This window comes from Trichechus manatus, unplaced genomic scaffold, assembly GCF_000243295.1.
Source record: "Trichechus manatus latirostris isolate Lorelei unplaced genomic scaffold, TriManLat1.0 scaffold00040, whole genome shotgun sequence".
NCBI classification, from domain to species: Eukaryota; Metazoa; Chordata; class Mammalia; order Sirenia; family Trichechidae; genus Trichechus; species Trichechus manatus.
In genome coordinates this window covers 11,427,571-11,450,393 of record NW_004443976.1, presented here as the reverse complement: position 1 = coordinate 11,450,393, position 22,823 = coordinate 11,427,571, and the positions used below count along the sequence as shown (strand labels likewise).

General features: G+C 54.1%; 2 protein-coding genes and 4 non-coding genes across 7 annotated transcripts in view; 3 read left to right on the top strand and 3 right to left on the bottom strand.

The window, feature by feature from the left end:
- The window catches only part of ALOXE3 (arachidonate lipoxygenase 3), a 21,565-nt gene extending 10,517 nt beyond the window's left edge, over positions 1-11,048 (bottom strand). Inside the window, exons 1-12 of the mRNA XM_004376007.3 lie at positions 10,553-11,048; positions 9,743-9,947; positions 8,535-8,616; positions 7,877-7,996; positions 7,414-7,539; positions 4,325-4,428; positions 3,602-3,774; positions 2,673-2,816; positions 2,381-2,584; positions 2,186-2,272; positions 1,359-1,528; positions 635-756 (exon numbers count right to left, since the gene is read on the bottom strand). Of these exons, the coding sequence (XP_004376064.1) occupies positions 635-756; positions 1,359-1,528; positions 2,186-2,272; positions 2,381-2,584; positions 2,673-2,816; positions 3,602-3,774; positions 4,325-4,428; positions 7,414-7,539; positions 7,877-7,996; positions 8,535-8,616; positions 9,743-9,947; positions 10,553-10,699 (1,684 nt within the window). The 5' untranslated portion in view covers positions 10,700-11,048. The remainder of the gene's footprint in view (positions 1-634; positions 757-1,358; positions 1,529-2,185; positions 2,273-2,380; positions 2,585-2,672; positions 2,817-3,601; positions 3,775-4,324; positions 4,429-7,413; positions 7,540-7,876; positions 7,997-8,534; positions 8,617-9,742; positions 9,948-10,552) is intronic.
- An 843-nt stretch (positions 11,049-11,891) lies between these two features.
- Positions 11,892-11,964, top strand: TRNAK-UUU (transfer RNA lysine (anticodon UUU)). The gene has a single exon. It is a non-coding gene; the product is annotated as a tRNA-Lys (tRNA).
- A 565-nt stretch (positions 11,965-12,529) lies between these two features.
- TRNAQ-CUG (transfer RNA glutamine (anticodon CUG)) lies at positions 12,530-12,601 on the top strand. The gene has a single exon. It is a non-coding gene; the product is annotated as a tRNA-Gln (tRNA).
- Positions 12,602-12,956: 355 nt separating this feature from the next.
- Positions 12,957-13,038, bottom strand: TRNAL-UAG (transfer RNA leucine (anticodon UAG)). Its single transcript has one exon. It is a non-coding gene; the product is annotated as a tRNA-Leu (tRNA).
- A 556-nt stretch (positions 13,039-13,594) lies between these two features.
- Positions 13,595-13,685, top strand: TRNAR-UCU (transfer RNA arginine (anticodon UCU)). The gene is given in 2 exon segments: positions 13,595-13,631; positions 13,650-13,685. It is a non-coding gene; the product is annotated as a tRNA-Arg (tRNA).
- A 552-nt stretch (positions 13,686-14,237) lies between these two features.
- Positions 14,238-16,776, bottom strand: HES7 (hes family bHLH transcription factor 7). 2 transcript variants are annotated; one of them, XM_004376006.1, is made up of 4 exons: positions 16,735-16,776; positions 15,661-15,756; positions 15,013-15,100; positions 14,238-14,698 (listed from the first exon to the last, which is right to left on the bottom strand). In XM_004376006.1, exons 1-4 carry the CDS (start codon positions 16,774-16,776, stop codon positions 14,238-14,240), a joined length of 687 nt encoding a protein of 228 aa, XP_004376063.1. The 2 variants fall into 2 exon arrangements, with proteins under 2 accessions (XP_004376063.1, XP_004376062.1); XM_004376005.1 differs by having other exon boundaries at positions 14,238-14,715; positions 15,015-15,100.
- Between the last annotated feature and the right edge of the window lie 6,047 nt (positions 16,777-22,823).

Sequence of the window (22,823 nt, the reverse complement as noted above, 5' to 3'; positions counted from 1 at the left end):
GGTCATTGGTGGTAGCCAGGCACCATCTAGTTCTTCTGGTCTCAGGCTGATGGAGTCTCTAGTTTATGTGGCCCTTTCTGTCTCTCGGGCTAATGTTTTCCTTGTGACTTTGGTGTTCTTCATTCTCTGTTGCTCCAGGTGGGTTGGGACCAATTGATGCATCTTAGATGGCCATTCCCTAGCTTTTAAGACCCCAGATGCCACTCACCAAAGTGGGATGCAGAACATTTTCTTAGTAAACTTTATTATACCAATTGACCTAGATGTCCCCTGAAACCATGGTCCCCAGACCCCTGCCCCTGCTACTCTGTCCGTCAAAGTATTTGTTTGTATTCAGGAAACTTCTTAGCTTTTGGTTTAGTCCAGTTGTGCTGACTTCCCCTGTACTGTGTGCTGTCCTTCCCTTTACCTAAAATAATTCTTGTCTACTATCTAGTTAGTGAATACCCCTCTCCCTCCCTCCCCACCCTCATAACCATAAAACAATGTTTTCTTCTGTGTTTAAACCTTTTCTTGCAAACTGCCAATCTTTTGGTTAGCAGCCAAACACTTAACCACTGGTCAGTAAATAAGAGGTGATAAATGCTGGGTCAGCACTGGATCAAGCCTGGGCTTGGGAGATGGAGGGATTTACCTGAGCTTTCCCGGCCCAGGAACGCCTGAGCAAAAATCTCACCGACCCAGGCCTGCAGCTCCGAGTCCTGCTGCACAGATGCATCACTGGGATAATAGTAGCCCACAATTTCCAAGACAAAGCTGCAGGAGAGATAATGGAGCCACTATGGCAACCCGGGGCTCAGGCCCAGCCAGGACACCCAGGCCCAGCATCAGCTCAGGCTGGGAGAGGCAGACAGCCAGAGTCCACTGAGTCCATGAGGAGACCCCCAAACCTGGCTACAGTCTGAATGCCCAGGCTGCCTTAAGCCCCAACCTCACCCCGGAGTCATGGGGGCTCGGGGCCTACTTCCTGCACAGGGGACCGAAGGGAGAATGCACTGATGGGAGTCTGACTCAGGCTGTGTCCCCTCCCCATTCAGCTCCCAGGAGGAAGGGAGACCTGCCTGCCAGGATGCCCCAGGCCACACGGGGCTGTTGCATCAGCCCTGATTCTCTGACTCTGGACGCCCATCCTTCCCTTTCTCTACTGTATCTACACACACCCCAGCCCCTCCAGCCCACAGCTTCACAGGGGATCCCAACTCCAACTCTCACCCTCCAGGATGCCCTCTGCTTGGGCCTGAAAACACCTGGATCCCCAGCCTCAAGCACCCCTCCTGACTGAACACACTGGTCCACACTGCTCCCACACCAGGAGGCCCTGGTGGGGCCAGAGGGGCTGCAGGGTCCCAGGCCTGCACCTCTGGATGGCCGCCCAGATCTTGAGGCCGTCGTCTCGGTAGTGGTAGTTGGGGATGGCCAGGACACCGCGGGCCTGCAGGCTGTCCGGAAGGCAGAAATTGGTGTAGGTGAAGTGGGCCAGGCCGGTGCTCATGAGGTAGAGGAGGCCTTGCCTCCCGATGGACGTTACCTGAGGACACAGTACAGCTTGGCTCCGGAGCTGGCTCACCCCCAGCCCTAGTGCCTGGGGAAGAGATGGGGCTAGGGACCCGGGAGAAATCGGTTGCAGTCTACCACCCCAGATCAAACCCCCGAATAGGTGCCTGAGGCGTGCTGCGCAGGACGCGCCCAACTGGCCTGGTTTGTCCTGGACCTCTGTAGCCTCTCTCTGTCCTTCCCTATCCTTAGGTATTTGATAACTGAAAGAAGGAACTACGTGCCAGAGAGGTTACAGTGAGCTGAGGTCAGCCGGGGGCTGTGCTGGGGCTGGGGCTGCCCTGACCACCTCCAGAAGCCGGTGGAACCAGGGCCTAAGGGGATCTGTGGATGGGATTGGCAGGCAGGCAGAATTTATGGGCGGGGGAAGCAGGAGACTGCTGAGAGGGGCGGGGCTTTGGGGGACGGAGGGTAGGCGGGTGGCAGGGATTGTGGAGACGGAGCAGGGCTTGTAGGTGGTACAAGCAACCTGGAGGTGGGCCCTGTAGCGTTGGAGATAGCGGCGTCTGAGGGACGAGATTGACAGATGGAGGCGGGGCAAAACTTGTAGGTGGGGCAAAGCTTCCGGGGACGGGCCTTGGGACGCAGCCTCGGAGGGGAAGGGTGGGGTGAGGGAGTGAGGAGGCCGCACCTTGTCCACGAGGCCCTCGGGGTTGAGCAGTGTGGCCCGTGCGATGGTGTTCACTTGCAACGTGTAGCGAGTGTGGGGGAGCAGCAGCTGCGAACGGGGCAAGATCGCATAAACTGAAGGTCTGGGGGAAAGGCCGCTATGACGCCCCTCTCCTGTGGGCCTACCCTTTCTGCCCCGCCTTGGGGTCGCACAGACCTTGTAGATAGGATGGCAGAGGGGCAGCTGACGCAGCGTGGCCATCGCAAAGGCCTCGCACAGCAAATGCGTGCACAAAAAGTGCGTGTTGTTCTCATGCACTAGGAACTCAGCGTTGCGCACCCACGTCTTGGCCAGCAGCCAGTCCCAATAGCAGTCAGTGGGCAGGAAGATGGGGCTCTCCGGCCCGGGGGTCTGGCTGAGCTGTGTTGCAAGAGTAATAAGGGGGTGGGGCTCAAGATCTCTAGTATGCCCCTGAGGCCCCGTCCCCAAGCCCCGCCCGCAGGCTCACCTGGATGGCCAAGGGCATCAGCGCCCCCTGGGGGTTGAGCCACAACAGGCAGAGCGGTGCGGCCACATACTGCTGGCGGCCGTTTAGGCAGTGGACAGGGGCTTCGGCCAGGATCCAGTAGTCCGCAAGGAAGATGTTCCCCCTCTGGAGAGGGCGCAGAGAGGCTTGGAGTGCCTCCCCACCCTGCTCCCCTTACTTCTCCGTTCTCGGCCCTCTCCCCACCCCAGCTCGGCCCTCAGTAATGGCCAGTGTTGGGTACTCCACCCTTCTCGGAACGTCTGGAATGAGGTCCATTGGCTCCCTAATTGTGAAACCTCTCACCTGGCCTCCTGGCTTAGACGAGTCAGCGTCCCCTACCTCCCAGCCTGGTCCTTCCCACTCCCTAACTCAGATGGAATCCCTGTTTGAGATCTGTATCCAACAATAGCAAACATAACACTCAAGAATTAACCAACCACATCTCCAGCCTTATGGAGGATGCCTGAGGGCTCAAGAGTCCCAGAGACCGGGTGATCAGCTCCCCAAAGCCCTCAGAGCTCCCAGGCCTACTGGATTGTTCCTGCTGTACCTGGTGACACTGCTCCTGGCCTGTCCTAAAGCAGCCTTCCTGGGGCCTCAGCACCCAGGATCGTGGATGTCCCAGAACAGGGGCGAGGCATCCTCCTCCAAGCTCCCTGCAGCTGCCCTGTTCATGGACACCGCTTCACCAGGCCCCACTGCAGGCCCCACGCCATCCCGAGCCCCACATAGCCCTCATCTATATCTGTTCTACTTAAAAAGTGCAGGGCCGTGGCTGCCCAGAGGTTGAGGCCTGGAGGCTGGATCCAGCCCAGCCCAGCCCTTCCCTGCCCTCCACAGGCACCCTTTGTTCACGATGGCAACTTGCCCACCTCCCTCCCGTTAGTCTCACTCCTGACATCGTCACTCACCTCTAGCTCTGTCTGCAGACACGTGTCTGGTCCCAGCAAGGGGGCCACCATGTCACTGGTGATGGGCAGCTTGCTGGGCAAACTACAGAGGCAATGGAGCATGACAGGATTGACGCCATTCAGGTACTGGTACCCGAAGAATTGGTCCTCACACCAGTGCTCTGTGACGTACTCTGGGGAGCAAGGGAGGGGCCGGTTCATCTGGAAACTGCTTCCCTAGATTCTGCTCCTGCTCAGCCCTTTGCTCATCCTATGGTAGGATCCCCTGAGGTAGATAAAATTATATCTTCAATTTAACACTGGAAACAGAGGGTCAGAGAGATGGAGGGACTCGCCTGGTAGTTAAGTGGCAGAGCAGGGGTTTGAATCTAGGCCAGTCTGGCCCCAAAACCCAGAATTCTTGGTGGTGGGGTGAAGGAAAGAGAAGCCAGTGCCCCTGATCAGGATCAGGACTCCCTAAATGACCCTTGACCCTCTCAAGGCAAGCAGAGTGTCTCTCCGTCCTCACTCCCCTATTCTTGTTCCCTCCCAGAAGAAAAGGGAGGTTCTTGGGTTCCTGGGGGAAAGCTGGAAGAATTCCCACCAGTGAAACCAGGAGCCCCTCACTCAAATCCAGCAGTCTTCTTGGGAGGGCTGGGAGAGGGCCCTTTTCCAGGATGGGGGGAAGGGTTCCGAGCATGTGCTAAGACGAGAGACAGACATCTCCTGCCTGGTTCTGCACACCTGAAGTGAAGGTCTTATGGCACCAGAAGATATTCCGGATGTCATCCAGCTTCTTCCAGGAACCTCTGCGGTCCAGCAGCCCTCGAAGTTTCATGCCCAAGGACCTGGCGGAGAGGGGAAGCTGAGGGTGGGAGTCCAGGGGCTGGGATGTACCAGAGCCTCTGTGCTCCAAGCCTGGGGGTTTGGGGGAACTTGACAGAGTTAATACCCAGATAGAGGTGCCTAACAATCCACATGAGAGAAAAGTCTAGTGCTCACGTGAGGTTTTGTAGTCTCAGTGAACCCCAGTTCAAATGCGACGATCCCCGGGAGGGGTAATACCTCCAGTGTGGGCAAAAGTGGTGTGCATAGCCACATGGTGCAGTCAAGTCATTCTCACTGGTTTTTTGGTCCGCTTTCCCCAAGACTCCATCTTATCATAAACCTTCACTGGTTCCCCTTCCACCTACTGACTGCTGAGCCTGGCTGGCCAGGAAGCTCCCACCAGCTGGTTTCCATCAATCTTTCCAGCTAGTTTTCCCACTCTGTGTACTACACAAGCCCAACCCTGTTCTCAAAACATAACCAGACAAGTGCTTTATACATAGGCTGATAACAATGGGGCTGGCAATCTGACGATGTACGCTTTTCACTTTGTTGGTATCTGTCCTGCTGAATTTTTTACAACAAGCATTATTATTTTATAATGGGGAAAAAAGTGCTTGAAATTAAGTCTGCTTTCCCCACTTCCTGGGCTTTGTTCAAGCTGTGCCACCCCTAGAATGTCATCTCCTACATTTCTACCTTTTAAAAAAACCTTCAGGTGTCATACTGTGGTGGCTTGCGTGTTGCTGTGATGCTGGAAGCTGTGCTACTGGTATTTCAAATACCAGCAGGTTCACCCATGGTGGACAGATTTCAGCAAAGCTTCCAGACTAAGACAGACTAGGAAGAAAGGCCTGGTGATCTACTACTTAGCCAATGAAAACCCTATGGATCACAATAGAATACTGTCTCATATAGTGCTGGAAGATGAGCCCCCTGTGTTGGAAGGCACTCAAATTACACAGCAGCCACAACAATGGACTTGAACACCCCAACAATCATGAAGATGCCACAGGACTGAGCAACGTTTCGTTCTGTTATGCGTAAGGACGCCACGAATCGGAGCCAACTCAAGGACAAGTAACAACCACAACAAAAATCTATTTTTCTCGGCTCATCTTTGATGCAAATTCCTTCGTGAAGCCTCTCTTGATTTCCCTTAAGCACACATCTTGTGTTTATCTTTCACAAAACACTCATCGTTCTCTGCATTCCATTATAAACCCAGTAGACGTACATCAACTCCCTTATACTATGAGCTCCTTATGGCAAGGACACACCTCTGTATGCCCCAACAAACCCAGCTCATAGTAATCACTCATTAAATGTGAGCCACACCAAACGAAAGGGAACAGAGCATGGAATAGGCAGGCTTTGTGGCAGGCCCCACTGGCCTGTGAGGTAGGCTGTGTAAAGATGCTGATGTGCCAGGAAGAATGTGGGCACCTGGGGAAGGGTGGCAAGGGAGGATTAAAAATCTGACAAGCCCAGGGACAACAGTGCCAACCTCACCTGTGCTCACTAAGCCACTTAGTTACCATTCTGCAGACATTTGCTGTGTGCCTGCCCAATGAAGACCCAAGAAAGGGGAAAAACTGGGAGGGAGCTCAATCATGAAAGCAGAGGCTGAGAAGAACAGAGAGAAAGAAAAGGTCTTCTTCCAGGGCCTGCTGTGAATGTGCTTCAAAACATCCTGCAGTCACCCCATGCTCAGACTCGGTTACCACTCCTTCACTTCCGTAAGCGCCTCAGCTGTGCCAGACACCAGCTTCCTCCTTCAGCTGCTCTGTCTGTGGTAACCCTTCTCTGAGTTCCATGCCAGCCAGCCAGGTAGTCTCCTGAGACCTCCTCTGCCTAGACCTACATATCCATCCAGTCACCAGCTCAGATGACTCTACCTTCTGAGATGCTCCTTTGATTCCTCAGCCCTGTCAGGGTCTCTCAGTGAGTTCTTGTCCTGAATCCTGAGCCACCTGCCACCTTTGGGAATCTGCACACTCCAAACCACTCCAGACACTCCCTAGTTCCCCACACCCCCCAATCCCTCCCCACTAGTCCTCCAGAAGAATCACTGTGGGCACAGAAGCCCAGGAGATGAGGGTTCAGCTCCTTGTCCTGGCCTCTTCTGGGCCTCCACGTGGTCAGCTGAGCCTCCCAGGTTGGCTCACTGTCCCCAACCTGGGTTTGCCCAGGGCCCACCTACTCACCCCTTGTCTGTTCTCCTCTCCTCTCTCCATCCCAAAGCCTGCCTCAGTTCCACCTCTCTCCCCAGGAGCCACCTCCTAGCCCCAGCTGACCTAGCCCCCCTCTAGGCAACAAGGGTGTTAACTGTACTCCTCCCTCCAGCCACTTAAACATTTAGAGCCTGGCTTGTTGACTTGAGTTGCTAATGACCTCCCTGATTGCTAATTAACTGCACGCCCTGTCGCCTTATGATACTGTGAATTCCTCACAGGTGAAGACAAAACGCTAATACTACTAATAACCAACGTATATTGAGAGATTATTTTGTGCTGGGCATGATCTCATTTACTTCTCCCGCAAACCTATGAGGTAGTTATTAATATTATGGTCATTTCACAGATGAGGAAGCTGTTCAGAGGCTAAGTGAAAATCAAGGTCACACAGCTAGAAAGTATTGGTTCTGGAATTTGAACCTGAGGTGGTCTGACTTACATTCTTAAAGCTTAATCGGCTAGGCACACTGCCTCTCTGTCCTACTCAACACAGGCCACCAATAATGCCTGGGACCGTGCGCTACACAGAGTAGGTGCTTAATTCATAGTCACTGATTTGATCAATTTGAGGAATGGGAAGAGAAGGGGCAACTAAGCAGCAGAGAGGAGGTGATGGGGAGATAGAGAATGAGGGAGACTGAGAAGAGAGAGGGGAGGTGGAGGGGCAGATAGAGGGGAGGCCAAGGGACAGAGATGTGAGATGTGCAGCTAAGGGGGCAGGAACAGAAGCGACAGTGTGCAGGAGTGGAGAGAGGGCAGTGGCCTCACGCAGGGATGGCATTGAAGAGCAGCGAGGTCGTCTTGGTGGCCGAGTAACGGATATTGGGCTCCATGTGCAGCAGAGATGGGATGTCAACTTTCATGGGGAAGCCAGGCAGGTACTGATTCCCACTGCTGGGGGGCAGGTGAGCAGAAGGACAGAAATCAGTTAGAGGGGCCTGTAGCCCACTCCCCTTAATTCCCTCCCTCTGTCCTGCTGCCAGAGTCTCCAGGTCTCCCCTCACTCCTGGCTCCTCCCCTCCCCTCTCTCCTCCTGACCTGAGATGACCTCCTCATCCTGCCCTCTCTGTGAGGCCCTTCGGGCCATCCTGGCACATTCCATTCCTGGCTCTTGAACTAAACTGTCCTTGTTATAGGCCCTGACTCCTCCTTCCAGGCTCCCTGGCCTCTATCCGCCCAACAAGCCTTCCGCTTCCCTCCCTACCACCTCCTTCCAAGCCTTGGTCCTCACCTCTCACCCTGCTGTGCACAAGGTGTCATCCTGGTCAATGCATATTTCTTGTCTGACTCCATCTCCTCAAAGTTGCTGACGTCCACCATGCGGGGGAAGCCAGGGGAATAGATTTTCCAGCTACCAGGAAAGAGGTCAGAGATAGCAGGTCAAGCTTAGGATAAACAGGAGCCTTAGCTTTTAAAAACATGATTTCCAATTAAAACTCCCAGAAACCACCCACTTTCTGGGAAGGTAACAAGAACTTGCAATTTTCTCCATAAAGGCACTAAGGCTTCAGATCAGGGTAGTATTTGAGGATGACCTTAATGTGTTGAGTTTCTGTTGAGTTGAAGATCAAGGCCAATTTGGAGGTGAGGCTGAGGGTGGGTGGGCTGAGATTAGCTTTGGCCATGGTTAATACTAGGGTCATTTCTGATATTGGGGTCTGGGTTACACCAAGGCCAATTTAGGGTTGAGTATGGATTCATTGATGATATTGGGACAACTGTAGATACTGGTGTTCTGGGTCTGTACCAAGGATCAATATCAGATTGAGGCTGGGTTTAGATAAGGTACCAATTGGAGTTGGGCTCCCAAGATTGGAACTGAGGTCAGAGTTAAAGTTGGTAACAATCTGATCAATGCTGAGGTCAGAATGAAGAAGGGTCACCCTCACCGGTAGCATTCCTGTCGGGCCTGGAGTTCGCGTTTCCTGTGATCCAAAAGGAGGGGAAGGGTGTCCTGACAAATAGTTTTTGCTGTGGAGAATAAAAATTACTCTTTTCAAATAACACCTTCCTGAACCCCCTGACCCTTGAACCCAATCCCACAGGCAACATAGACGCCCCACTGGTTTTTTGTGCATTCATTGGTGGAAGGAATTCTGGACAACCTCACCCCAAAATTATAGTGATCTTCCTAATTGTTTGCGTGTTTGTCTCCCTTCCAGACTATAAACCTAGTGAAGGCAGAAGTTACGTTGTATTCATTTTTGTGTTCCCAGCATCTAGCATGGTGCCTGACAGCCAGCACATAATATGCCCTTGATAAATGACTGATGAACCAATACATTTTGTGAAGGGATGAATGGATGTGATGTGATGATGGATGGGGCTTCACAGTGATGTCTGGGAAGAACTCACTATCCACTGAAGGTTAATGTTGACTTGCCTCACTGTGACCCAGAACATTCATCACTCATCCCGAAGACTCATCTCAACACTCAGATCAGCCCTAGTCTTGCCGCTCAGGATAAAAGAGCTCCCGAAATAGGAGGACCCAGAGACTGAAGGGGACCTAACACCTTACGCGCAGCATCCTTAAAAGGCCCCACAAATTCACCAAGGGACCCTGGCAGCACTGGGCAAGGACTTCACCCACACTGGAAAAGCTAACCATGGGGGACAGGGCCTCTCCAGCTAAATTCTCTAAACATTCAGGGCTACTCCTCCGGGCTCCAGAGGACTTAACTCTGGGGAAATACAAACGGAGAGAGTGGAAAGCAAGCTGTTGTGTGTGTGTGTGTGTGTGTGTGTGTGTGTGTGTGTGTGTGTGTGTGTGTTTCATATGTTTCTGTGTGAGTATGCTTATGTGTTTGTGTGTTTATGAGCGTGTTCCCACGGGAGTGTGGGAGTCTGTATGAGTCTTTGTCTCTGTTTGTCTGTGTGTGTTTGTTTTCAGAGGGGTAATTCTGCCCAGAAATCCCCTGCGTTTCAGGAATTTAGAGGTTCATTTTTTTTCAGAATGCATCTACTTGGGAGCCCAGAGTTCCAGCTGCCGTAACCCGACACTATTCCCTACACTCTGGGCTCTGTGAGACTCCACCCCTAATTCCAGCAGATGCCTTCCAGAACACAGCCCGCCCAGCCCCTGCCTCTGGCCCACCTGTTCCTGGTCGAAGCTCTGTGGTGCAGTAGCCCTCGATCCACTGATAGCAGGGGAAGTGGGAAACGGTGCTGTCGGGGGCAGTGACACAGATGCGGCTGCAGTACCAGGAGTCTTTGGGGAAGAAAGCATAGCGTTCCTTGTGTAGACGCAACAGCAGGAGCTCACCCAGCTCCTCTGAGCAGCGCACCTTGTACTTCTGCACCTGAGGGGACCAAGGAAGCAAGATCAAAAGAGGCAGGGAACCGCCGGGCCATCCTCGCATCTTGCAAGGTGTGCCCACACCTATTCAAGTGAACAAGCCTGAGCTGCTGCTAACCCATACAGTGCTTTTGTATGAATTAGGAAAGGGCATCCCTTCAGCCAGGCAGAAGCAGAGCAGGCACTGAATTTCACTAGTTCCTTGGCCACCGGGCACCCTCGTGTAGGCCACCAACTAATAACTTTGGGGGCTAGCAGAGGCAGGAACAATCCCCTTCAGAGAAAAGGAAACCCAGGCCCAGAGAGGGGAAGCCAGAGAGGGGAAGCAAGTTGCCCAAAGCCCACCTCCAGTTGTGAGAAGAGCTGGGAAGCCAGCCAGGTCTCCTAACTCCTTGCCCAGTGCTCCATTCCCTTCACAGCCCTGTCTGGGTAGCTTTATGATCCTCAGGAAAGGCAGGGACCAGAATCCAGATGCTGAGGAAGTCAGGGCTGGCATCCTGAGTTTTGCGGGGTTTGGTGTATCCAGAAGGGAATGATCTTCCTCCACCTTCCTAGTTCCCTGCCCCACTGCCCCTCATGGGTCGCTTCCCCACGCCGCTCTGTACTCACCGTTCCAGGGGCAAAGTCTCTGCCCATATGATCCAGCAGCTGCTTGGGGCTCTCTCCACATGTGCCCACCAGTGTGATGGAGATGTTGTCCAGGGTGCCAGCCATCAGGTAGGGCCCAGTGGTCACATACACGCGGTACACGGCCATGATGGGAGGGAGGAAGGAAGGCACCCAGCGGCGCTGACCAAAGCAGCAGCCGACCTAGAGGAGGTGAGGTTGGGCCTGGAGGAGGTGAGGGTGGGCCGGGCAGGGCCAGGCTGCTGGGCTGCTGGGCCAAGGGCTGGGAGCAGGGTGGGCCTGAGGAAAGGCCCAGCTGTCTCTGAGATGCTCTTGGGAGGCTCCCGGCCTCTGCCCTCGCTCCCTGCTGGCGGCTCGGCTCCTTATCCCCACCCACAGTCTTGCGCCCTGATATTTGTTTGCGTGCTTCTGGCACAGCCGGTCCCTCTGCCTGGCAGGACAGGGCCCACCCAGATGGATATCAGAAGCTCGAGTCCCACTGGGGAGGGAGAGACTAGATGCCAAGATGGAGGCAGGTGACGCCTGCGACACGGCCTCCGCCTGGTCAGGGCCGACTGAAGCCCTGGGACCCCTGCCTGCCCACTCCCCAACTTCCCCCTAGCCTTTCCTCCTCCTTCCCAGCCAGAACTGAGCACAGAGCATTCCTACTGTGAATCACCCATGTGACTCACTATACAGGTAAGCCGCACTCGGCCATAAATCACAGGTGACTACGACCAGACACAGGTGAGCTGCACAAACATCGCCGCACAGGCAGGGGATCGGGAACAGCTCTCCTGCCACCACCTTCCAACACTCTCCCACTTCCAGCCCAGCCCCACGCCCGGCCCTCGAGGTCTCCAGCCTTTGGCAAGTCCGACCACAGTTTTTCCCCGGTGTACGGCTGACGGGGAGAGACCCAAGAGAGGTCCGGGCGCGCAGCATCTGGAGGCCCCTGTTGAACATTCTTCCCGCTCCAGGTCCGCCCTCAGCCTGCGGCGCCGTGGGCGAGAGTGCCCGGGATGCCCAGGATCTGGGTTACCGGGGCTGGGGAGAAACTGCGAGTGAAGGCGGCAGCCGGCAGCGGCGCCGCGCGGCTAGTCCCGGTACCGCAGCGTCCTAGCCTCCGCTAAGTTCCAGCAGCAGCGACCAAGTATCCGCGGAGGTATTTAAGGGAGAGAGGCCGAAAAAGCGGAATCTACAGCAATCGGGCTCTCCTGGCTGTCTCCTGGTCTGGTGGGAGTCCTTTGCACAGACGCATACGATTGCATCTTGGTACTGCGAGCTGGGACGTTCCTACAGACAAAACCCTTATAGAAAACAGAGTAATCTCGGTTCAGGAGCCCGGATAGCTCAGTCGGTAGAGCATCAGACTTTTAATCTGAGGGTCCAGGGTTCAAGTCCCTGTTCGGGCGACTGCAGTTTTCCTGCCGAAAAACAACTATTTGTTTTTGGATACAATTAACATATCGTAGTCTTTCTAATAAAACAATGGAAAAGAAAAACAAAAGTATTATTACTTGACTTTAAAACTAAGTGGTATTAAGTATGGCAGGGTTTTAGGTTTGAGAAGGTGGAACGAATTAACAGCGGAGGGAAAGTTTTAGAGCAGTGTATTTACCAGCCGTAAATGCAATTTTAAATTTTCTTGTAGCCACATTAAAAAGAGTGAAGAAGAAAAAAAAGCAAAATTAATTTTAATAATATATTTTATTAAATCGAATATTTCCAGAATGCTGTTATTCTACGTTATCGATGTTTTTAAAATCAATAGAAATGTTATAGTACTTTTTTCATACTAAGTCTTTTAAATGTAGTGTGCATTTTACACTTAACAGTACATCTCAACTCATTTTTCAGGTACTCATAGCCACCGTATTGGATAGAGCATTTTTTCTTCTGTGAATCGTAGAATGAGGATACACGCAGAATAGAAAGTCGCATAATGTATGTAATCACTGCAGAAACTACAGGAAGGTTGGTTCCATGGTGTAATGGTTAGCACTCTGGACTCTGAATCCAGCGATCCGAGTTCAAATCTCGGTGGAACCTTACTTTTTTTTGACTGCGAACGCACTATATTTGTTTGCCCCATACTAAAATACTCTTTTGACCTGAAAGGATCCGAAAAAAAGAACTGGGAGAGTATTTGAGTTTTTCAAACTGGGTAATTGGAGCCCCTAGTACACCGTCAGGACAAGAGAACATATTTACGTGGGGTACAGTTATGAAGAAGTGGAAATAACCATGGCAGCTTGGAGCAGGGATGCACACTTAACGGTCTAACTGGTAGACCCGAGAGGGTAGACGGTAGTGAGATCGCTACCAGTGGGGTTCCCCATAAAATAAGAGCTTTCCAGAGGAAATTTTATTACGAACGGAGATACACTCGAGAAAAACTCTCGTCTGGCAGCGGTGGGATTCGAACCCACGCCTCCGAAGAGACTGGAGCCTAAATCCAGCGCCTTAGACCGCTCGGCCACGCTACCTGTGCGAAGAGTCAAGCTTCCCGTTGTCCACCTAAGAGACTAGAGGGGAGAGGTAGTGTGAAAATCATCACCTAAGGTTAACTAATTTCCTCTTCCACACTTTTCAAACTTGAAATGGGCAACCGTCAAGATTCCTGACCTCGAAGCAGCGGACTGCAGAGCATATAAACCAGAAGAAACAGAGACGCAAAAATGTACAAAAAAAGTTTATTTTGACGGGCGAGGCCACATCTGGGAATGAGGTGTGCCTGGGTTGGGACCACACCCCAGTCGGGCAACTGGAGCTCCGCACTAGCTCATTCACACTCAGTTGCTCTCTTTCCCTGTCTCTTTCACCCATGCGCGTCAGCACTCACACCTGGCTCACGTGCTTTGCGCCTGCTACCTCTTCTGGGCTGGCCCCTGCGTCTACATCACGCCTTCCCCTACCAGGTCCAGACCACGAGCTCCTCGTACGCCCCGCCCAATTACCTCACACTCACCCCCCCCACCCCCCCACCCTGCCCTTTTCCTATTCTATTTCCCGTAAGGTACAAGGCGACATTAGTAGTCAGGTGGCTCTGTGGCGCAATGGATAGCGCATTGGACTTCTAGAAATAACAATTTAAGCGATTCAAAGGTTGTGGGTTCGAATCCCACCAGAGTCGGTTTTATTCCTTTTCCTTTCCTCTTTATCTGGTTTTCTCTTAAAAGCTCCTATCTCTCCTTCCCCTACCCTATCTCAGCGTTTTTCCACCTGGTTTCGGTTGCAACCTCAGTCTCCGCTCTGCTCTCTTCTTTACTTACCTGTCTGCCCGGGGCATGGGCCAAGAAGCGCGAGACTGGGGATGGGGGACAGAGAGGGAGAGAAAGTGGGCGTGGACGCCGAGATAAAGGCAGGCCCCTGGCTCGGGGACACACCGGGATTTAATAACCACTTTATTCCATGCACTAGGGACTAGGGAAGGGGCTGGGACTGGGCCGGGGTCAGAGAGGGTACAATCCTAGACAGCGGAGAGGGGCAGGGAAAAGGGACAGGAACCAGGGAAATATATATTTATATAGATACTCTAATATAGACCACAATCTCACCCGCACGCTGTGCCCGCGTGCCCCGCTGCCCTCCCCAATACCTCCTCGCCCGGACGCCCAGGTCCCTCTGCTGCCCTCGGGCTGGAGTCTCTACCCTACCCCAGCCCCCGCCCCTACTCCCCCAAAGCTCAGGGCCAAGGTCTCCAGAAAGCGGGCGGCGGGAGCGGCGGGAGCGGCGGGGCCTTGGGCGCCCCGTCTTGTCTATGAGGCGGCGGTGGAGGCGGCAGCAGTCCGGTAAGGGGTGCCGGCGCGCCGGGATCCCCGGCGCGGGGGGAGCAGGGGGACGGGGACCAGGCGCAGCGCGGACTAGGGGAGCCCTGGTGCACTGGCGGGCGCTGGTGCAGCGCGGGGCCAGGCGACGGGGCGGCGGGGTCCAGCGGTGGGCGTGGTGCCGGGGGCCTGGGATCGACTGGCTCCGGCCGGGGCAGCTTAGGGCGCAGGTAGCCGTGCAGCGCGGAGAAGAGCTGGGCGCGGGCGGCCGGGCTGGCGTCTTGCGCGAAGGCCGCCAGGCGGAGCAGGCACTCGCGGAAGCCGGACAAGTAGCAGCTGGCGAGCGCCTCGGCGTCCTGGGCTGGGGACCGGGAGAACCCTGGAGCCGCGACGGCGAGGGCGGCCAGCCGAAGGAAGGGCGGGCAAGGCGGGGGCCCAGCAGGGGGGAGGGAAGGGGCGGGGCGCAGAGATACCAATGCCGGACAGGCGCACAGAGACCGGCAGGCAGGTGGACGGATAGAGGGAGATGAGGGAGACACAGAGACAGACACGCGCGGGTGTTATTAACCTGCCTCGGAGCAGAGCCTGCCGCTCCCCAAGCCCACCGTCCCCCGCGGGGCCCGCCTCCAAGTCCCTGGTCCCGGCGTCCGTGAGCCCCCCGCCCCCCGCCGCTGTCCCACCCCCGCGCTGTACCCGGGGGCTCCACCCGGCTGCGCTCCCTCAAGTAGCCCACGGCGAACTCCAGTATCTCCGCCTTCTCCAGCTTCGGGTTCCGGAGGTTCTACAGACCGGAGGGGAGGGCGCAGAGACAGAGAGGGGTGGGGAGAGAGGGGAAGTGGCAGGGGGAAGAAGGGAGGGGCGGATGCAGGAGCTCGGGGTGCCCTCGATCGCATTTGCGCGCGGCCCACAGAGCGAGGCGCCACCGAAGGCGGAGTGGAGATGATCACGAATGGCCCTGGCCCACCCTGAGATGTAACTGTCTGACCCGAGGGGATGCAGTAAACCCACAGTCCGGAGACGGGGATTTGAAACAGAGAGCCCAGGGAGTGAACTTGGCCAGCCCTGCCGAACTGAAGCTGACTGCTCTGGGGTGGGGAGAGGGGAAAGGCAAATTACAGAGCCAAAGGGTGAAACTGACCCGGGCGTGAAACTTACAGACCCGAGGGGTGGCAGTGCAGTTTGCATTCTGAGAGCCAGAGGGAGTCTGGGATGGGATTCCGAGGACGGGACTCGGGTCAGGATGCCTTGGGGCCAAATCCGGCATTTGCCCCCACCCCCGTGAGAAGCCCTGAGAGTCGAGGATCTGGTGCCTGAGGGTTCGGGGCCTGCGGAGGGACTGACCTGGTCCCGGGTCCGCTCCAGCAGCAGCAGCCTCAGCTCTTCCAGGCTGCGGTTGATGCGGTCCCGGCGCCGCTTCTCCACAAGCGGCTTTAGCATCTGCGATCGGCGGGAAGAGGAGAGCGGGCCCACCGGACCGAGACTCAGCGCAGCCGCGCGGCATCCGAATCCCGCCGCTGGGAGAGCCCTGCCTCCACCCCAACCCCAAGACCCGGGGAGCTTGGGGCGGAGCCCATCGGTTCCCTCTCCGCTCCCCCTCCCAACGCCCCTAGGGTCAGTTTCTGTAGCTCGCCTCCTCTGTCTCGGGTCGTCTGCATTCTCCTCTCTCCGTCTCATCCTCCCTCCTCCCCTCTGTGTCTCTCCTCCTGCTCCTCTTTTATCTCTACGTCTCCGTCTTGTGCAGTCTCAGCCTCAGTGGAGAACTCTGGGGACCTGCTTTGCACCCAGGCACGTGCGCCACTCGGTGCCGGACCCAGAGCTGGCGGCCCTGAGTATAGAAAGGGAGATACCCAGCGCAGCCGCGCCTCCTCTTTTCCCGCTAACCCGTCTATGCGGTCACCCTTCACCACTGGTTCTCCTAAAATCTTCCACCTGGTTTCGGACCTCTGGGAGCAATGTCCTCGGGCCTTCCCTACAGACCGCCTTGGGCCAGCTCTGGCTCACTGCCGGTGTGGAAAACCAAACCCGTTGCTGTCGAGTCGATTCTGATTCATAGCCCTTGTGGAGTGAGCACCTATTCTCTCCGCTTGTTGTTCCCACCCTCATCGCTTGGCTCCATCCTCTTCTAGCTTATTTTACTTCAACTCCGGCCCCCTCCTGCTCCCTCCAGGCCGCGGGGTGCCGACCCCCATTACCCAAGTCCCCAGACCCCTGCTTTACTGCCCACGTAGGTCCTGCTCTGACCTCTCCCCTTCTTCATATTTCACAGCTTCCTCCCCAGCTCCTGGCTCCTCGGATCCCCCTGGCACCTCTCCTCCTCCGGCCTCGCGTCCCCAGCCTCTTCCCAGATCCAACGTCTCAGGGCAAGGGTTTCCAAACCGGCCCAGGGACCTCTGCTCCCTCCCTCCCGCCTCTCACCTTGGGGCCGTCCCTATTATCGGCTCGATCCCGTGTGACCATCGCTCCTCCGGACCCTGGTGTGGGACCGGGTCCCAGCTGGCCCTGAGCCTTATATCCCGCGGGCGCCGGGGTCGAGAGTGAGGACCCCGGCCCCGCCCCCTTCGGCACCCGCACCGCGCCCGGCGGGGCAGCCCTGGGAATCTCCCAGAAGGGGGAGGAGTGAAAGGGGAGGGGAAAGAGCGGAACTGGCCCCAGGCTGGGCCTGGGAGTGTAGGAAACGCGGAGCGAATGGGGCACTGGCTGGTTTAAGCACCGTAAGATTGTATAATAAGGTGGGACCCAGCTGAAGGGAAGAGGCTATTAGGGGGAGAGAAAGGAATTTCGAGTGATTTGGGGGACAAAAAAAAACTCAACTTCGGGGTGAAGTGCAGAGTCCAGAGTCTGAGTCACCCCAGAATCGCAGGTTTCTTGAGGGGGTAGCTGTACTCCCACTAACCCTGAAACAAAATTAGCACCCCTACATCTTCCCCCAATTCTGCTTCCTACTCGGACCGGGGAGCAACTCGAGCGCTGGGTGGGTCCGCCTGACTCAACTGGGGCGCTGCCTGGAGGTGGAGGAGGCGCTCTGTTCTATCTAAGTCAGTTATACTCAATTCCCCCAATATCTGCAAGTTCATTGTAGCCGCAGGGCCCTGGTCTAGACTTGGACAGTTCGTGTTGAGATACGCGTGAGAGGCCATGCTTGTCCCAGAATGAGCTAGTGAAAAAGACCACGTGTCATCAAGTAGCTATTACAGAGGCAGAGTGAAGCAGGCGCTCCAGAAAAATGGTTTTCCTGAGGGGTGGCTGGACCTTGTCCCAGGGGAGGGAAGAAGCTTCAAGGAAAAGGAAGCCAGGCCTTGAAGCCTGAGCAGGAGATGGAGAGATCTTTCCATTTAGAAATATTTGGCTCAGAAATAATTCTAGAGTCAGGAGTATGGCTTTCGGGACACGTCACAAAAAAGTGTATGCCTTTCTTGCTTCTGGGAGCCCCTCATGGCCACAAGGGAGCAGGGAACAGGTAGTTTTCCTAAAGGAACAAGAAAGGGATACAAGAAAGCAGCCAGCACTCACCTCAGACCAAGAGTATGACCCTTCTGCAGAATGAGGTGTGAATACTCAGAGACTGCCAGGTAGGATAAATTAGAGCGCTTTAATGGGGCAGCAAGAGTGCCAGGGACAAAAACATGGAGAGACAGCGTTACAGAGGGAGACAGAAGTTAGCTGCTGAGCCAGAGTAGAGTGGGGCTTCCTCCAGCCCTCCCAGCGCCCCTCAACACCTTAGTTCTTTCATGGAGCCTGCCTTGCCAAAGCCGGAGGCTAGAGGGGCACAGATCTTGGGGAGGGGGTCTCCCATTTGGGATCAAGACTCCCAACATTCCCCACCTCCCCCCACCTCGGCCAAATGGGAGCGCAGATGTGTGGCCCCAGCAGCCCCTGCCGCCCCCCTGCTTGGGAACCTGAGCTCGGACTGAGTTTTTCTCACCTCCACGCGAGGCTCGGGGCCCCAGGCTGTTCGCACCCGGGTGTGGGGCCGCCCCTGGCCATATGGGGCAGCTTTATGGCCCAGAGGCCGTATCCGGGAGGGAGGAAGGATGGCCTGGCGCTCCACCCACATCAACCAGTAGGCCACTGCTTGTCTGAGCAGCCAGCGGACACCGCTCGCGTGGCCACGGCCGCCGCACCTTCTCACAAGCTTGGGTAAAGCCACCGAGAAAGCCGCTGTCGTTTGTATTGCTGGTTCACTGGTAAAACTTTTCGCCCGCCATGCGGGAAACCCAGGTTCGATTCCCGGCCAATGCAGTAGGAGGTTTCGTTTGTTTGTTTTTCCTTTTTCCCCCCTAAACGCGCGATAATAAACGTAATGACGTTCCTCAAGAGCGTCTTTGTTTAACATTTCTACCAAATATTAATATTTGCTTTTAACTTTGATTCCATCGCAGAGTTTGAGGCTTGCAATCTATTCCCTGATTCCGTACGTCCTCACACTCCCTTCCACCCAGCCTGGGGGTCCTGTTTCTTCAACACCCCTCCCTCTGCCCCCGGCCCCGCACCTCTACAGGCGTGACCCTGAGAAAGGACACAGCACGCCGGTCCCTGCCCCGGGGGGCCTCAGGGCCCTGCGCGGGGGAGGGGAGAGGTCTTAGGTCCCTAGCTTTTCTTTACATTTCTCTTCCTCCCTCTTATCGTCGGTTATCTCTGACTTGCGCTTTCTTTTTCCGGGTCCCTTGGTCTCCACCTTTTTGTCTCGCCGCTTATCCCTGTCTCTGAATGTCTCCTGGCGTCTCTGTCTTGCAGTCTCTTCGTGCCTCTCTGGATCTCTCACGTCGTTTCCAGGTCTCTTCGCAACTCGGGCTCCGGGTCTTTTCGAGTCTCGATCTCTTGAGTGTCTCCCGGTCTTTAGCTGTCTCCCCGCATCTCTGTCTCCGGGCCTCTCCGGATCTTTGAGGCTCTGTCTCCGGTTCCCTGAGTCTCTCGTCGTCTCTCCAGGTCTCTGGCGGACTCCGGGACTCTCTGCGCTCCCACGCTCCGGCTGTCCCCTGGGAAGCTCGCTCACACCTCCAGGACCCTGACACCTCCCCGCGCCGCCCCTTCCCGGCCGCTTTGATCCCGCACGCGTCTGGCCCGCGGGCGGCCGGGAGCACGGGCCAGCTGTGGCGGCCACATGTGAGCCGGGGCAGTGCAGCCCCCGGGTCCCCCCGGCGCGCGGCGCGGGCCTTCCGCTCCCTCCCGGCGCTCCGCCTCCCTCCGCGCCCCTTCTCCTGGCGCCTTCTCCGGCTGCGCCCGGGCTTCTGGGCCCGGGCCTCTGGTTCGCTGAGTCTGGGTCTCGGTCTTGGTCTATTTCCGTCTCTCCCTCTGGAACTCGCCCTGGGTCTGAGTCTCTGTCTCCTGTCTCTTTCAGCCTGTTTCATCTGAACCAGTGTCTGGGTCTCTGGATTGTCCCCAACTGTAAGCCTTGGCGGTGACCCCCAAAAGGAAACTAAAACAATCTGGGCATTTCTGTGTCTGTGTGTACAGGTTTCTGCCTGTGTATTTATTCACTCCCGTGTGCCAAGTATTATTAGGCATTGGAGCTACAGTGCGTCCCGGTTCTCCTGAAACTTAGTGAGGGAGACAGAAAACTAAGAAAGCAGAAAATAATGTAATTTCAGATGATTATAAGGCTGTGAGAGTAAGGGCATTGATATGACAACGGAAGCAGTGACTTGGCGATGACTTCAGAAGGAAGTGTTACTTACTCTGGGTGGTCCTAGAGGATCTCTACAACGAGGTGATATTTGAGGCCAGCTTTGATAACTTACAAGGTCGCTAGGAGTTGGAATCGGCTCGATGGCGATCGTTTTGGATTTTTTGGTTTTAATGACAATAGGCCAGCCATGAGAAAGAGTGGTCCAGGCAAAAGGACCAGGAAGTACAAAGGCTCTGAGTCATGAAAGGGTTTCACAGGTGGGAGCTTAGAGAAAGAGCCCCCGTGTACCTCGAGGGCACGTGTACCTAGTGAATTTGGAAGGTGATGGAGACAAGACTGGAGAGGCAGACGTGGCCCATCACACAGGGTCTTGTAGACTACTGAAGGAGTTTACATGTTAGTTCAAGTGTGATGGGAAGCCAGTGGAGGGTCTTGATCAGGAAAGTTATATTCTCTGATTTATGTTTTTAAAAAGACCACTTTGGCTGCTTGGTGGAGAATGGAAGCAGGGAGATGATTTTAGGAACTAAAGCAGTCTCCTAGGTAAGACATGGTGGTAGTTTGTACAGAAGTGGTGGCAGTAGAGAAGAAAAGTGAAAGGATTACTTCTAGGTTTTTGGCTTGAGTAAATGAGTGGATGGTAGTGTCTTTTACTGAGATGGGGAACCCTGGGGGAGGAAGAGTTCTGGGGAGAGAGATCAAGCATTATACTTCCACTGTTTTAGCTGAGATGCCCCTTTGTAAAACTGGCCTGGGGCCAGCATCTGACCTCCTCTAACTTTACAAGGGGGAAAGAGAATAAAGACCTACGGCCCAAGGCTGATTCATATGAAGTGGAGGTCAAACATACGTCCACCCTCCAACCATTTTACCAGTTCTGACAACAACCGTCTCTCCCACAGCGCTCTCTACTTCTCTGCTGGTTCGACAATTCATTGCAATGGCCACACGGAACTCACAGACAATACGGGGTTTGTTAGGGAAGTAACAGATTACAATTCACGATCAGAAACTACTCATAATACCTTTCTTTGGTCAGGACAGCTTATTCTCAACCTGCCCACAGGCACACCTCTCTCTGGCTCTCAGCTGCTCGGGTAAGTGTTTCAAAGCTCATGTGCTCTGCTAGTAAGTGCCCAGAGGCACCCTACTCCACCAGCAAGCCTCCTGCCCAAAGGTGCTCAGCTTTCTTGCTCTGTGGGCTGGGAAACCCACTGTAGTGCCACCTGCCAGTCTTCTGGTTCCGCTGACTCTGCCGCTGCCGTTTCTCTGCTGCTGCTTCTCACCATCTCTTGCCATCTGTGGTGTTTGTCTCCTGGGTCTAGGAGGTTCTCGGTGCAGGGATCCCGGGTCCAAAGAATACGCTTCACTCCGGGCTTTTCCTTCTTGGTGGCCATGAGGTCCCCTCTTTCCACCTCTGGGATGGTTCATTTTAAGCCTAGCTGGATGGCAAAACTAACCAATCCCCTTGTTAGGGTTCTGCATATCTTATTTGCATGCTCCCACCCCCACAGGGGTGCCATGCACCTTATTTACCTTATTAGCAAGTTATCCAATCCACTTGGTGGGCCATAAGCACCTAATTTGCATAGTCCCACCCAGTTATTTGGTGGGAGTTTAAAAGTCTGTGGTTAGAAGAGCCATATTAAGTAATTCTCTGCACTGCACCCTCAGCTATCCGAGTGGAGACTACAGGTAGGCTGGAGATATATAAGTTTTGGGGCCAGAGATGGAGGGTAAATATTGGAGAATCATTGGAATATAGATTTTTTTTCATTCATCAAATAAAATATTTTGTTCAAAATATTTTATTCCCTAAAACAAACTTGAGGAGTTATGTCGTATTTGAATGGAAGAGAAAGGGCCAAGTTAAAATATGGAAACAAATAGCTTTCATTTGGTGGAAGCTGAAATCAATGTATACATTCTCATCAAACATCTGTCCCATGTGGCATATTTCAAGTTTTTAAGAGTTTCCCAGCCAGGGGGTCTTAAAAGCTTGCAAACAGCCACCCAAGGCACAACAATTGGTCTCTATTCGCCTGGAGCAATAGAGGAAGAAAGAAAGTCAGGAATAGGAGGAGGAAATGCACTGTGTGGCTAATTGCCTCTGTGAACAGCTGCCTCTTTGCCATGAGACCAGAAGAACTGGATGGTGCCGGGCTACCCTAACTGAGTATTTTGATCAAAGATTCTATAGAGGAATCCTGATCAGAAGGGGGAAATACAGAACAGAATTGAAAATTCTCATGGAATTCAGAATTTCTGGAGCCATGGAGGCTGCATAAACCCCTGAAACTATTGCCCTGAGATAATCTTTAAACCTTAAACCAAAAATATCTCCTGAAGTCTTCTTAAAACCAAACGGTAGTTTAGCTTAATTACTAAAGAATGTCTGTGTTGAGCATGTGCTCTTTTAAGATCTATCTATATGGGATCTAATTGACAATAGCAACTAGAAAGATTAGATAGGAACCTTAGGAGGTAGCAAGTTTATGTTAAGGAGGGAAGAACAACTCAGAAAAGGAGAATGAGAATGGTTGCACAACTTGAAGAATGTAATCATTATCACTGAGTTGTGCATGTAGAAACTTGAATTGGTGTATGTTTTGCTGTGTATAGTCTCAACAACAAAAATAAGTTCTTTCTTAAAAAAAAAAAAAAAAGTACTACCCATGCTGGTGTAGAAGGCCTTTTTGTTTCTCTTAATATTGGTCTCCATTTGTATATTATCTTTCACTGTGCATTGTGTTTTCTCCTGGCAATGTTTGAGCATCACCACTGTTGCTATCTCTTGAACATCTTTCATTAAAACATTGCTATCTGCTTTGAGAACACTTTAAGGCTGCTGAGCTTCTTTGGGTCATTCTTTTTTCTC